A 15,595-nucleotide genomic window follows, 5' to 3' on the forward strand; every position below is an offset into this window, starting at 1 on the left:
TACTTAGACATGGGGTCAGGGTGCGTGGTGCGTGCATTCCAGGCAGAGGGAACAGCATGTATAATTGATTGGGAAGCGAGAGAGTACAGGCCCTTCAGCAAATGGCATATGATTCAGGGTGTGAGAGGAGGCTGGAGATCTTGTCAGGGCCTTGGGGGTTGTGGAGAGGGGCCTGGACCTTCTTGCAAGGGCACTGGGGAGCCACGGCGAGGTTTGAGCGAGGGAGAGGCTGGGTTAGGTTTGTACTGGGAAGTGGGGAAAGGAGACAGATCAGAAGAGTAGGGAAGAGGGAGGGAGGGAAGGGGTTAGTTTAAGGCTTATGAGGCAAAATGGTCAGGATGGGCAAGGTAGCTGACATACCCGGACTGAGGACTTGACCAGCTCAGGCTGTTCCCACTGCAGTTTGTGGTCTGTGTGGCCTCTGGGGGTGGAGCTTGGAGATGATGGGATCTTCAGTTGGAGACAATATTGTAAAGGACATCCTGGCATCTGACAGACCCTGCATAGCTAGACCTTTGGCATCTCCTAACCTTCCTATTTCAGTAATCTCTTTGGTAATTCTTGGGGACTCCCTGGATCTCAATTTTCCCTTTCTCTGCTTCCTGGGACCAAGCTCTCCAAAAGGCCAATCCCTAAAGACTTCAGGTGCTGCTCTGACCCAACCCCTGTCTGGAGGAGGAAACAGCTTGCACAAAGACATTAAGGTGGAAATTGCAAGTTGTAAGGAGCCAAAGAGCGTATTAGAGGAATAGTGGGGAAAGCACTGGAAAGATGAGCCTCAGCAAATGGTAGACATTACAATTTGACCTTGAAGAGTTGCAAGTAATAGGAGTGTTTTTTCTTTTTTAAAAAATTTTTCAAAATTAAAAAAAAAAAAATTTTTTTTATAGATTAAGAGAGTAAGGGAGAGCCTGACCGGGCGGTGGTGCAGTGGATGGAGCGTCGGACTGGGATGCAGAGGACCCAGGTTCCAGACCCTGAGGTCGCCAGCTTGAGCACGAGCTCATCTGGTTTGAGCAAAAGCCTAACAGCTTGGACCCAAGGTCGCTGGCTCCAGCAAGGGGTTACTTGGTCTGCTGAAGGCCCGCGGTCAGGGCACATATGGGAGGGCAATCGATGAGCAACTAAGGTGTTGCAACGCGCAATGAAAAACTAATGATTGATGCTTCTCATCTCTCTCCATTCCTGTCTGTCTGTCCCTGTCTGTCCCTCTCTTTGACTCACTCTCTCTCTGTAAAAAATAAAAAAAATAAAAAAAAAAGTAAGGGAGAGAGGGAAAGAGAGAGGGGGGCAAGGAGAGAGAGAGAGAAGTATCAACTCGCTGTTCCACTTAATTTTGCCCTCATTGATTGCTTCTCCTACATGCCCTGACTCAGGATTGAATCCATGACCTCAGTGCGCTGGGATGACAATCCATTGAGCCACCTGACAAGGGCCAATAGGAATGCTTTTTAGATGTGTGAGCTATGGCAGGTTCTTGAGCAAAGTGAGTGAGGTTGAAAAGACTGGTAGCAACTATAGAGGTATGAAGTCAGGCCTCACAGAAGGCCAGTGAAAACCATGAGATACATGTAATGAGATGCATGTGAGGTCTCATACTGAAAACCTGTGGGTCAAATGCAAGTCTCAGACATGTTGTTGGGCCTGCGTTACTCCCTCACGTGGACCCTGTGAGATCCCAGCATGTGTGACCAGGGGCTGAGGTTGGGAAGCGCCCAAGCTTGGCTATATGACACTGTGCCACAGCTCTTGGGTTTCAGATTTCTCATAGAGCCTTGTAATTTTTGGATTTAGACTCTGTTCCCTAACTTTTCCTCATTTTAGAGATAGGATAAAATGTACCTAGTACGTTCCTAGAGAGGGCAAACCACTTCAAGGTCACATAGTGGCCAATTACAAAAGTCCCTCCTCCTCTCTCAATAACTATTGCACAGAAAGCTAAGGCCACCATTGCTTTTATTTGTTGCTTTGAATGGAAAAAAAGCATGAGCTCCAGATGCACAGGACACTCTCCATTAGCCAGAACTCCTGCTGGTGAGCGGAGCTCTGGGAGGAGGAGAGGAGGGTGTGAGGGAGGCTTTTCCTTGGCCGGAAACTAGAGGATGGAGCCCATTGGTTGGAATTCTGGTTGGAACTGGAACTCCAAGAAAGGTGGACAGAGTTCCGGGTTGACCGAACCATTATAGGGGGACCACTGGGAGAAAGGGGCGGGGAAAAGAGTGATGGGGCGTGTCTCCAGTGGGTCGGGCTTTCCCTTTAGCAGTCGGCGGCGGGCAGGCTGGGCGTCTACTTCTGGGCGGGGATCATGTCGTCGATGGATTGACCCTTTTCCAGCTTCTTCTCCATCTCCACCATGAGCTTCACACCATCCACCACCAGCTGCACCTGTTCTACCTCGGACGAGCCCAGCCGGTCGGCGTTGGACACGTCGAACACTGAGCCCACGGCAGCTGTGTCCACACCACCTGCGGGAGCAGAAAGCAGAGGCATGAAGAAGGAGCAGAGGTGCAGGAGCGGGCCCGGGACGCCGCCCCCGTGCCAACCGCGACAGCCGCGTATATTCAGTGCCTACTGTGTATGGAACACGTTACGTGCACGCAGAACCTCCTAAACGTCTGTCTACTCGCGGGCCCACATCTCCGACTTTAGTTACCTCACCCCTCTACCACCCAACAAGAAAATATAGCAGGGTGGGTAAAAGAGTTCTTGAACCTGGTTGCCTGGGGTCCATTCCTGACCATCTTCCCCTTTACAGTTGGGAGGTTGAGGCCCCTGGGTTCCAGGGACGTACACAATGGGCACGTCCATGACGATATAACCATGATGATATATCATATTGACTCCTATGAGATAAGGCGTTTTGACGCCCAATTTCAGAGGAAGATACTGAGGCTCACAGAGTGGCAGCCCTTGCCAAACCCCCAAAACTAGGTGGATACCCCACCTCCCCGTTCGCCACCGCAAGAGGCCCTTCCCCGACGTGGCTGTGCGAGGAGGCAGAGCCGCACCTGTGCCCCTCTTCTGCAGACGCAGACGGTTTAGGATCTCCTCGAACTTGGGGTGCTTGCTCAGGTGTGCCAGCTTTACGTGTACGCCTCCACGCAGCCCAGTCCCCAGGTTGGATGGGCAGGTGAGCACGTAGCCCAGGTGCTCGTTCCACATGAAGGGGTGGCCGGCTTTCTTGAAGATCTCCTCAATCTGAGGTAGGGTGAGAGAACAAGGAGTCAGCACCAGCGGGCGCCCCTAAATACACCCGACAGGATGTAGGTGGAGGCGGGGTCCTAGGGGGCGCGGCTGGGAAACGGAATTCTCAGGGAAGGAGACCGATGACAAAGACCTCAGCAAGATCCTGAGAGGTCGGAGCTTGAGAAGGCTTTTAAGTTCTTAAGGGCAGAGCTTGAGTACAGGGGCTGGAGCCGAGTTTCCTCAGGAGGCGGGGCCTTGGAAAGAGGGTAGGACGTGTCTGAGGGGCGGGGCTTAGGCACTATAGGGAGGAGCCGGGTTGCCAGGGGGCGTGGCCTCGGGAAGCGGTTGGGAGCGTCTGGGGGTGGTGTTGGTGTTTGGGGCGGGGCCTTGGAAAGCTGGTGGGTGTTCAGGGAGGAATCAGAAGTCAGTCGCCAAGCGCAGGCACCCACCTTCTGCAGCCCCACGCAGAAGCGGCGGAAAACCTCCTTCATGTTGCCCCCCTTCTCCATGGAGATGACTCGGAGATGATCCTCCTCGTTAACCCACACCAGGAAGCTCTTGTTGTCATTGTGCCTAGGGTGGGGTGCAGCAAAAGGCCAAGGAATTAGCTCCGCGAGAACCCCATTTCCCGCCCTCTTGCAAACACATACCCACCGCTAGAGGGCACCGGGCAAAGGGGCAGGAGGTGGTGGCATCTGCTTCCTCAGAATGGAATAAGTTTACACCTGTAGAATGTCACAGAATCTGTGAAATTAGCCTGACCTGTGGTGGTGCAGTGGATAAAGTGTTGACCTGGAAATGCTGAGGTCGCCGGTTCAAAACTCTGGGCTTGCCTGGCCAAGGCACATATAGGAGTTGGTGCTTCCAGCTCCTCCCCCCTTCTCTCTCTCTGTCTCTCCTCTCTCTCCTTTCTAAAAATGAATAAATTAAAAAAAAAAGTCCACAGAACAGAATCCGTGAAATCTCGAATTCTCGGAACAAGGACTTTTACGGTCTTCAGTTTTTGAACAGCATTATTATAGACTCTCAGAATCTCAGAATCAGAAACTTTGAGACAAGACTGATAAATACTGGAAATCCTACATCTAGTCTATGGAACAAAGAATTGTCCTACCACATTGTAACATCTCAGAAACAAAGTCTTAGTTAGAACCATAAAACCTCCAGATCTGGAAACGTTTGAAACCATGGAATCACAGAATCTGAAATTACTGGAATCTTAGATTCTAAAAATCTTTAGAGTCTTGAAATCTTATAATCATTCTATCTGTAAATCTTGGAACCTACACTCTCCAAATCATTTGAAACCTAGGTCCTTGACACCTTTTAAAATCTTTGACTATCAGAATCAGGGATTTAAAGATTTATAGAAAGCCTAAGTAGCAACAGTAATCAGTTATAAAGATCATACTAATAGCCAAGATGTACTGAACACTTACTACATAGCAAGGCACTGTTTTTACATATATGAACTCATTAGTCCTTACAAGAACCCCAACAGCTATGAATTACTGTGACCTCTAGTTTATAGATGGGGACACTGGGGCAGAGAAACATTAAATGATGTGTCTAAGGTCACACAGCTAATCAGTGGCAGCTCTGGGATTTGAACCCAGAGAGTCTCATTCAAGTCTAAGTTCCTAACTGCCACTTCTCTGGTTTAAGTTTCCCAAAATGTGACAGACAGATCATAGGGTTGGCGGGAGTGGAGGGCGAGATCATTTTCTGGTTCTTGGAAATATAAATATTATGGTCTTAGCTTTGGTGGAGGAATGAGGAGAATCATGAGGGTGCTGGAGGAGGCGGGTTTGAGGGGAGGACTGGGAACAGAGGGTCTCACCAGATGCCACGGGCGTCGGGCCAGTCCCGGGCCATGCCTGAGGCCAGTAGCAGTGGGGACACGGGCTTGTCAAACAGGAAGTGGTCGTCGATGAGCTGCTGCTGCTCCTGCTCTGTCATGCTCTTCAGAGGGTAGTATTTTCCCTTGAACTCGCCTGTCAGGCTGTTGAGGGCTGAGAGGCCACACAAAGGAGCCGTCAGCAGCCTGTTCCCCCTGAAGCAGGGTGTGGAGGCCCCAGGGACCCTACATGGCTGCCCCTAACAGGCTTGGGCCTTGGTTCTGTATATGACTTAAAGGGGCCTGAACGCTGTGTCAAAACTGAAATTCACGATCCCCCAAATGTGCTCCTCCCCTGTCTGCCCAGGGCACATGATGTACTCAAACAGAGAACATGATTCTTCCCTTCCCTGGACCCTCACATGCAATCCACCTGCAAGGATGAGTGTGCCGGTGCCCGCTCCTACTGGTGGCAAGACAGACAGTCTCAGGAATTTGGAGAGCCATCAGTAAAAATTATTATAATATGATATAATGATATAGTATTTGTATATATTCATATGTATAATAAGTATATTTGTGTATATATATATATATTTATATAATTCATATTTATTTATATACATTTAATACATTTGTATCATAAACTTAATGTGTTATATATCATATACCATATACTATATTATTAAAAATAAATTATGCAATCTTACAAATTAGATAAGTTATATTTAAAACAAAGGTAATAAATAGTCAAAACTTCCTAATTATTTTACTATATTTACTGTTATCTGTGTTCTTGAAGCTATCTTCATCCATGGCTGTATGGTGGAAATACTATAGGATGATGTGCTATTGCTCATCTCTTTCCATCTCTGTATGCCGTCATGGCATAGCTTAGAATTGGCTATGGTAGGAGAACTTACACCACAGAAGTTAGCAGTCACCGCAAATCAGGGCTTTTTTTTTTTTTTTTTAAGAACCAGTTGTTAAATGTTTATCAGAACAACATGAGTTGTCCAAAATATACTTTTTCTCCCCATCCCTTTTTTTTTTTTTTTTTTTTTTGAAGTTGGAATCAGGGAGGCAGTCAGACAGACTCCCTCATGTGCCCGACCGGAATCCACCCGGCATGCCCACCAGGGGGCGATGCTCTGCCCATCTGGGGCATTGCTCTGCTGCAACCAGAGCCATTCTAGCACCTGAGGCAGAGGCCATAGAGCCATCTCAGCGCCTGGGCCAACTCTGCTCCAATGGAGCCTTGGCTGTGGGAGGGGAAGAGAGAGACAGAGAGGAAGGAGAGGGGGAGGGGTGTGCCCTGGCCGGGAATCGAACCCGGGACTCCTGCACGCCAGGCCGACGCTCTACCACTGAGCCAATCCCCATCCCATTTTTATCCCTCACCTTTCACCTGGATGACTGTAGTTGCCCCGTTATGGTCTCTCTGCTTCTACCTTTGCCCATAGTCTGTTCTCTACTAAGCATCCAGAGGGCTCCATGTAAGTCTGAACCTGTCCTGCCTCTGCTCACCACCCTCCCATGGTTTCCAGCTCCCTCAGAGTCAAAGCCAAAGCCCTCTTGACAACCCACAAGACTCTGCCCAAGCTGACCACCCATAACCCTCTAACCTCATCTCACTCACTCTGCTACAGCCACAATGGTTTCCTTGCTGCTCTTCCCTACCTCAGGGCCTTTACACTTGCTGTTCTACCTGCTGGTATTCTTCCCAAGATAGGCTCCTTCTTATAAATCAGGTCTCAACTCCTTCTTTGTAAGGTAGCCCCCCCCACCCCAATACACCCAGTCATTCTCTGCCACACTTCTTGTTTCTTGGCTTTATGGCATTTTGGAATTATCTTGTTCTTTTGTTGATTTCTGTGTTTCCTCTTATCTCCCCACCAGGCTAACAGCTCTGTGGCAGCAGCGACATTGTCCATCTTATTCATTACGGGAGCCCCAGCTCCCCACACAGGACCAGATCAACCATAAATGTTCAATGAATGGGTGGATGAATCTCAGGACCCTGGCACAATTAGGTGTCCACATGGATCCGCACAGGGTGCCCCAAGACTTCACAGCCACCTGCCAGACTTCGACCAGGAGGAATGCTGCCACCAGGTACCCACAACTTACCTAGCAACTTCCATGTTTTAGAAAATGGGGACCCAAGGGAGCCCAGGGGTCTGCCTGTGGAGGACCAGAGCCAGAGCTGGGAGGGGGCACTCACCTTCCACGGAGAGTTTCTCCACTGCCCGGCGCTCGCCGCGGGAGCAGTGGGGGGGCAGCGTGTACCCCTTGATGCTGCGGCCCGTGCGGACACGGCTGCTGAGCACGTAGTTGGGGTCCAAGTCATCTCCACCCTGGGGGGAGGGTGGGATGTCAGATCCTCCCAGTCCCCCACGTCCTCCCAGTCCCCCACGTCCTCCCTGTCCCCCAGATCCTCCCAGTCCCCCAGATCCTCCCAATCCCCCAGGTCCTCCCAGTCCCCCAGGTCCTCCCAGTCCCCCTGATCCTCCCAGTCCCCCAGGTCCTCCCAGTCCCCCCTGATCCTCCCAGTCCCCCAGGTCCTCCCAGTCCCCCCTGATCCTCCCAGTCCCCCTGATCCTCCCAGTCCCCCACGTCCTCCCAGTCCCCCAGGTCCTCCCAGTCCCCCCTGATCCTCCCAGTCCCCCAGGTCCTCCCAGTCCCCCAGGTCCTCCCAGTCCCCCAGATCCTCCCAGTCCCCCTGATCCTCCCAGTCCCCCAGGTCCTCCCAGTCCCCCTGATCCTCCCAGTCCCCCATGTCCTCCCAGTCCCCCAGGTCCTCCCAGTCCCCTTGATCCTCCCAGTCCCCCTGATCCTCCCAGTCCCCCAGGTCCTCCCAGTCCCCCTGATCCTCCCAGTCCCCCACGTCCTCCCAGTCCCCCTGATCCTCCCAGTCCCCCACGTCCTCCCAGTCCCCCAGGTCCTCCCAGTCCCCCACATCCTCCCAGTCCCCCTGATCCTCCCAGTCCCCCAGGTCCTCCCAGTCCCCCTGATCCTCCCAGTCCCCCACATCCTCCCAGTCCCCCAGGTCCTCCCAGTCCCCCTGATCCTCCCAGTCCCCCAGGTCCTCCCAGTCCCCCTGATCCTCCCAGTCCCCCAGGTCCTCCCAGTCCCCCTGATCCTCCCAGTCCCCCCAGGTCCTCCCAGTCCCCCTGATCCTCCCAGTCCCCCAGGTCCTCCCAGTCCCCCTGATCCTCCCAGTCCCCCCAGGTCCTCCCAGTCCCCCTGATCCTCCCAGTCCCCCAGGTCCTCCCAGTCCCCCTGATCCTCCCAGTCCCCCAGGTCCTCCCAGTCCCCCTGATCCTCCCAGTCCCCCAGGTCCTCCCAGTCCCCCTGATCCTCCCAGTCCCCCAGGTCCTCCCAGTCCCCCTGATCCTCCCAGTCCCCCCAGGTCCTCCCAGTCCCCCTGATCCTCCCAGTCCCCCCAGGTCCTCCCAGTCCCCCTGATCCTCCCAGTCCCCCTGATCCTCCCAGTCCCCCAGGTCCTCCCAGTCCCCCAGGTCCTCCCAGTCCCCCTGATCCTCCCAGTCCCCCCCAGGTCCTCCCAGTCCCCCCAGGTCCTCCCAGTCCCCCAGGTCCTCCCAGTCCCCCTGATCCTCCCAGTCCCCCAGGTCCTCCCAGTCCCCCTGATCCTCCCAGTCCCCCCAGGTCCTCCCAGTCCCCCTGATCCTCCCAGTCCCCCAGGTCCTCCCAGTCCCCCTGATCCTCCCAGTCCCCCAGGTCCTCCCAGTCCCCCTGATCCTCCCAGTCCCCCCAGGTCCTCCCAGTCCCCCAGGTCCTCCCAGTCCCCCTGATCCTCCCAGTCCCCCAGGTCCTCCCAGTCCCCCAGGTCCTCCCAGTCCCCCTGATCCTCCCAGTCCCCCTGATCCTCCCAGTCCCCCACATCCTCCCAGTCCCCCACGTCCTCCCAGTCCCCCACGTCCTCCCAGTCCCCCAGGTCCTCCCAGTCCCCCCTGATCCTCCCAGTCCCCCTGATCCTCCCAGTCCCCCACGTCCTCCCAGTCCCCCAGGTCCTCCCAGTCCCCCCTGATCCTCCCAGTCCCCCAGGTCCTCCCAGTCCCCCAGGTCCTCCCAGTCCCCCAGATCCTCCCAGTCCCCCTGATCCTCCCAGTCCCCCAGGTCCTCCCAGTCCCCCTGATCCTCCCAGTCCCCCATGTCCTCCCAGTCCCCCAGGTCCTCCCAGTCCCCTTGATCCTCCCAGTCCCCCTGATCCTCCCAGTCCCCCAGGTCCTCCCAGTCCCCCTGATCCTCCCAGTCCCCCATGTCCTCCCAGTCCCCCAGGTCCTCCCAGTCCCCCTGATCCTCCCAGTCCCCCACGTCCTCCCAGTCCCCCAGGTCCTCCCAGTCCCCCACATCCTCCCAGTCCCCCTGATCCTCCCAGTCCCCCAGGTCCTCCCAGTCCCCCTGATCCTCCCAGTCCCCCAGGTCCTCCCAGTCCCCCTGATCCTCCCAGTCCCCCAGGTCCTCCCAGTCCCCCTGATCCTCCCAGTCCCCCAGGTCCTCCCAGTCCCCCTGATCCTCCCAGTCCCCCTGATCCTCCCAGTCCCCCCAGGTCCTCCCAGTCCCCCCAGGTCCTCCCAGTCCCCCTGATCCTCCCAGTCCCCCCTGATCCTCCCAGTCCCCCACGTCCTCCCAGTCCCCCTGATCCTCCCAGTCCCCCTGATCCTCCCAGTCCCCCACATCCTCCCAGTCCCCCACGTCCTCCCAGTCCCCCAGGTCCTCCCAGTCCCCCAGGTCCTCCCAGTCCCCCTGATCCTCCCAGTTCCTTCAGGCTTTCTGTTGGTCCCTTTGGCTCCTCCTTTGCCACTGGCCTCTTTCCCTACCTCTCTCGCTGGCTCTGTCTCTCTTGCCTATCTCTCTGTTTCTGTTTCTCCCCTTCGCTGTCTCTCTCCCATCCCATCTGTCCCTGTGTTTTCTCCACACCTCTCTTCCCCCATTTCTGTTCCTCTTCATCTCTCTCCCTGTCTCTCTTTCCATCCTTGACTCCATCCATCCCCTGTCTGTTTCTCCCTGTCTGTTTTGTGCCTCTCTTCCTTCTCCACCCCCCTCGTCCCTCTGTCTCCTTGTCTGTCTTCTTTCTGTCCCTCTCCCTGTGTTTCTCTCCATCCCTGCTGATCTCTGTGTCTCTCTGAGTGCCTGTCCTCCCATCCTTCTGTCTCTGTCTCTCCTCATCTCTGTGTCTGTCCACCTCTGTCCACCTCCACCCTCCCTCCCCATCACCTCTCTGCACTCTGTCGCCTCCCACCTCCCCTCAGGACAGCCAACCTTGAGGTTCTCATGGTTGAGGTCGGTCTTGTGCTTGTCAGTGGGTTTGTAGCCCCCATGCCGGTCCTGAATGATGGGGTCGAAGAGGTCCTTGAAAACCACATAGGACTCCTCATCACCGGCCACACAGCCCACAGTCATGATGAAGGGGTGACCTGGGGGGTCCGGTGAGGTTAGAGGTGCTTGTCCCCAGCAAGGAAGGCCTGGGCTCCTGGGCACAGTGTAGACCAGGGGTCCCCAAACTTTTTACACAGGGGGCCAGTTCACTGTCCCTCAGACCGTTGGAGGGCCAGACTATAAAAAAAAACTATGAACAAATCCCTATGCACACTGCACAGATCTTATTTTAAAGTAAAAAAAACAAAAAACAAAACGCAGTGGATAAAGCGTCGACCTGGAAATGCTGAGGTCACCGGTTCGAAACCCTGAGCTTGCCTGGTCAAGGCACATATGGGAGTTGATGCTTCCAACTCCTCCCCCCTGTCTCTCTCTCCTCTCTCTCTGTCTCTGTCTCTCCCCCCCCTCTCTAAAAATGAATAAAAAAAAAAAAAAAAAAAAACGGGAACAAATACAATATTTAAAATAAAGAACAAGTAAATTTAAATCAACAAACTGACTAGTATTTCGATGGGAACTATGGGCCTGCTTTTGGCTAATGAGATGGTCAATGTGCTCCTCTCACTGACCATCAATGAAAGAGGTGCCCCTTCCAGAAGTGCAGTGGGGACCAGATAAATGTCCTCAGGGGGCCGCATGTGGCCCGCTGGCCGTAGTTTGGGGACCCCTGATGTAGACTGTGTGTGCGTGTACATGTGTGTGTATGTGTGGGCATGTGTGTGCACAGGTGTGTCAAGGGGCTTTCATTCATGAGCTCTGGGTCAGAACTGAGAAGGGCTGGTAAGAATGGGGGGGAGGTGGGGAGGTCAGGGGGGAGTCTGGGGTGAGGGAAGACTGCTGAGGGTGGGGCAAAGGAGAAGGAAGAGCCTTAGGGGGCCTGTCACAAGGTACTAAAAATATTATCACTTCAGAGTCCCAAAATCACAGAATCTTCACCTAGAATTTTTCAGAAGCTTAGACTATCAGCCTCACCACATAGTAAGAAACTTGCAAGGCCCTCTGTCGTCCCAGGCGGAGAAACAGTGGCCCTGAGACAGAGGCCTCTCTCCTGCACCACACGCGGCCTCAGAAGCTAAGACTGGAACCTGTGTTCCTGCTGCCAGGTCCCCGCGCCCCAGCAGGTGTCCTCGGAGAAAGACCCGCAGCACCAGTCACACCAGTAACTGGTTCTGAGTGCTTGCCCTGTGCTGGGCGCGGCTCTGGAGCTGTATGTGCACTGGTGCTTATGTTGTCACAACATGGGTGCCCGCTGCTCAGGTGAGGAAACCGAGGCTGGGAAAGATGAAGGGACTTTCTGGGGGGTTCTCACGTTATACTCGCGTACAGTTACAGCGTGGCTTACTTTGTGCCAGGTCCTATTCCAAGCCCTTCCCACCTACGGACTGGTTTGTTTCTCACAACAGCCCCATGAGTGTGGTCCCACTTTACATATAGGAAAACTGAGGTCCCCAAGAAGGTAGGATCGAGGCCTGGCAGACAGCCTCCGAAGCACCACCCCTTAAGTCTCTGTTATGCGCTACCAGGAAGGCTTACCTGGGTTGTCCACACCTGTCTGGATGATATCGTCCAGAGTGAAGCCAGATGGAGTCTCCTTGTCCCGCAGCTTCTTATAGAGGTCAGGGGTCAGCACCTTGGCCATGTGGTTGTTGTGCTTGCTGAGGTCTGGGTACTCCTCCTCAGGCTTGAAGTTCAGCTTGTACTTGTTGTGGGTGTTACCGAACGGCATGGTGGCGGTGTGGGGGGCCTGGTGGGACGAGGAGGAGGGAAGGTTAGCCCGCCTCTCGCAGGGAACACCAAGAGCACATGCAGCAAGGCTTTGTGGTCACGTGAGCTTGAGGGCCAGTCCTGACTCCTGTGCTGTGTGACTTGGAGCAAGAGGTGCCCTCTCTCTGAGCCCTTGCGTTTTGACAGGATGCATTAGGAATCTTGGCTTAGAATCCCTGCTCTGCCACACTGGGGCAAGTGACTCTGGTCTGGTCTCAATTTTTCCAGCTGGAAATAGACCGGGAGCCCTCGGGTTGGTGGGGCAGTACTTGTGGCGTGGATAAGAAAGTAGGTTCTAGAATCATACAGCCTACGTTTGAATCGCAGCTCTGCCACTTACAACAAGCTGTGTGACTCTGGGCAAGTTGCTTAATCTTTCCGTGTCTTGAATTACTCATCCGTAAAATGGGGGTCATCATGGCACTTACCTCATGGAGATGTTGAAAGTAGTAAAGGACATAATGTATGTAAAGCACTTGGAACAGTGCCTGCTGCACCATAAGCATTATTTTGCTCAGCTATTATTGTTGTTGTTGTCATCATTGTTTTAAAGGTCTGTGTGAGGAGCTGGTGAGGTGGAGGGAGTCTCTGGGAATGAGTGTGAGCAGAGGAGGGAAGTCTCTCTCCGAAGCTTCCTGGGAGCTCAATGAAGGGATGAGGGGCAGGGTGGGAGGGGGTTGGGTGTAAGGGAGGGCTGGGTGGCAACCCCCACCTCTGTGTGCTGACAGTTCTCCTGCAGGGAAGAAGAGCTCAGCCTCTGGGGTTTGACAGAACTTGGTCCAAATCTCACCTATGCCATTTCCCTGCTGTGTGACCCCAGGCCAGTAGCTCAGCCTCTCTGAACCTCTGTCACCTGTGAATTGAGCCCTCCCCATGGGGTTGCCAGGAGGATTCCTTGAGCTCGGGCACGCGGCTGGCTGAGCGCAGGCCCTGGTATGAAGCTGTACCTAGAGGGATGGTGGCTATTATTGCTATTATGACTTTTGTTCACAAGATCCAGAAAAGAAGGACCATCGCAGTGGTGGTAGGGGTGGAAGGCTCACTCCCATCTCCAGGGATGGAAGCAGGTAGGATGGTGGGAACGTTGGGACCAGGGTAATCTGAAGGTTGCGGCATCAGGCCAGGGGGATGGGACCCACAAAAGATCTTTGGAGCTGCTGTCCAGGGTTGGAGGCTATTTTTGGAGTCTGGCAGACTCCTCCCCCCCAGCTGCCATTCCCCCTCTCTACTCCCCACATTCCAGGGGCTCAGCTTGCACCAAGTCAGCAGGCTGGAGACAGGTGGGCCAGGGTGGCCGGGAGGACAGGCATCTAGGCCTCAGGGCTCAAGGGCTTCAAGCCCAGAAACCCTTCTTCAGAGGGTATACCCACCCCATCCTTGCTAGGGACGTGCCAGGAGAAGGCACTGAGACACGGTGTGTGAGCCCAAGAAATACGAGCAAAAATAGCCCCAGAGCCACACACACACACACACACACACACACACACACACACACACATACATTCTGCCATGGACCCCAGATCACACCATAAACTGAGCCACACATGCACACCTCCAAGCTCCGGGACACACCCAGGATACAGGCACCTGTGCAGGAGCCACAGAAAGGCAGACACAAGGTCATGCTATTGTGAGACACAACAGGGACCTGTGTGTTACAAATGCAAAGAACCGCAGTGCTCGCTCTTACAGACCCCGACAGGTGACACCCAGACCTCCCACGGCTTGTGGCACCCAGTTCTGGTGACAAACCATCATGAACTCAGGCCAGGCCCACAGCCCCTCGCAGGGGATGACAGCTGGCAGCTGTCAAGACTCCTTTCGTGTCCAGGACCCCTCCCCAGGACCCTGAGCCCCAGAGATCACAAGCACAGCAGGGTTTGGGGCTCACAGGTGGAGGGGACTCCCAGATACAAGGTCAACCTTCCCGCACTGACTGGCCTGTGTGCAAGAGAGGATGTGGGGACAGACAGGCGAGACCCATTCCAGAGCCAGGCTGGCCTCTGGTTCAAGGGGACCCCCACTCCGGACCCCACCCTGAATCCCACCGCAGGCGGTACCTGTCTAGGCTGTGCTGAAAGAAACTGTCTGTATCCTGGAGGTAACACTGACCCAGAGAAAGAGGCTGCAGCCCTGGCTTTATATAGGTCGGCCCTGGGCTGTGCTATTGGCTGGGAGGGCTGCCCCAGAGAGGGGAGCCGGAGGGCAGCTGAGCCTTTCAGCTCACTGCCCGGGCAGCGTGCCCACCCTGGACCCAGGCAGGCCTTGTGCCCAGCCCCACAGCCTTCTAAGGGCTGCCCACCAAGCTGATTCCCTGACCAAGTGCTGAGTATGGCTGGCGGGAACAGCTGGCCCCCCGCCAGGGACACAGGACAGTCGCAGAAACTGTCTCAGGCACGTAGAAGAAGCCACCCTCCCCTGGCCCTCTGAAAGGACACCACCCCCTCCTGTGCCCAGGGTTCCCCTCAGCCCCCAGTGGCCTTGACCTGGGCAAACTGGCAAGTCCTGAGCCCTGCCCCCGGGGAGGCTTTGCAGTGGCCACAGGAGCACCAGGTAGCCAGTTTTCCAGAAGAGGAACAGGTTCAGAAAGGCTGTGTGACGTGCCCGCTGTCACCCAGCTATAGGGAGCATATGACCAAAGAAGGAGTTGGAACTTAGGGCAGCCCTCGGAAGTCCGAAGTCCGCACTGAGATGTCCTTTTCTCTTTGGGGAGGGGGGGACATGGCGAAGGAGGGGGGAGGGGTTTGGAGGGCAGGTGGAAACTGAGGCTGTGCTGAATTGAGATTCAAACTCAAGGCCAGGGTTGGAGGCTGTGGTCACCCTCCCCACTTTGGCCTGCTTGGTGACAGTGACGCGGGGAGATTTCCGCTGTGGAGGGGACTGGGATGGACTCTCTCAGGACGGGAGTGTATTTTTAGAACGCATTTACTTGCCTCCTCTGCAAGGCCCAGACCCAGGGGCGGGCAGGTGTTAGGGGGTGGGGTCGCCACGTGTCCGGGTTAATTATAACCAGGCGTCTCCAGTGTCGCTGGGGCCTTGCCTCCTTACAAGGGCAGCCAGGGGAAGGGCAGCGACTAGGGTCAGAGCTCCTGAGCCCCACTCTCCAAAGATCTGGGCGGAGCAGAAGCTCTTGGTATCTCAACTGAACCTCAAGGACTGAGGAGGGGTGTCTGTGGAAGGGGGGGGCGGGAGCTGCTTCCTTGGCAGGTCAGAGCAGTGGAGGGGGAGCGGGTGCAGGCAGCACCCAAGATGGCAAAGAAGAAGGGAACATCCTGTTCCTTCCAGGGTTCCACCTTCTTCCGGTTCTCCCCCACTTCTTCCCAGTCAGGTGGGAACTGAACTAGGGAAAGAGGTTCTCTCTGCCTCTCCTCATATTCATGATGGGGAGGGGGTGCTTAGAAAATT

At 55.0% G+C, this 15,595-nt stretch overlaps 1 protein-coding gene across 1 annotated transcript; it reads right to left on the minus strand.

The window, feature by feature from the left end:
• Positions 1 to 1,939: 1,939 nt before the first annotated feature.
• CKM (creatine kinase, M-type) lies at positions 1,940 to 14,403 on the minus strand. Its single transcript, XM_066373741.1, has 8 exons — positions 14,251 to 14,403; positions 11,960 to 12,170; positions 10,310 to 10,464; positions 7,248 to 7,380; positions 5,027 to 5,198; positions 3,636 to 3,759; positions 3,009 to 3,198; positions 1,940 to 2,465 (listed from the first exon to the last, which is right to left on the minus strand). The coding sequence occupies exons 2-8, from the start codon at positions 12,150 to 12,152 to the stop codon at positions 2,287 to 2,289; spliced, it is 1,146 nt and encodes a 381-aa protein (XP_066229838.1). The 5' UTR covers positions 12,153 to 12,170; positions 14,251 to 14,403; the 3' UTR covers positions 1,940 to 2,286.
• Between the last annotated feature and the right edge of the window lie 1,192 nt (positions 14,404 to 15,595).

Source organism: Saccopteryx leptura, chromosome 3 (assembly GCF_036850995.1).
Source record: "Saccopteryx leptura isolate mSacLep1 chromosome 3, mSacLep1_pri_phased_curated, whole genome shotgun sequence".
Taxonomy (NCBI): domain Eukaryota; kingdom Metazoa; phylum Chordata; class Mammalia; order Chiroptera; family Emballonuridae; genus Saccopteryx; species Saccopteryx leptura.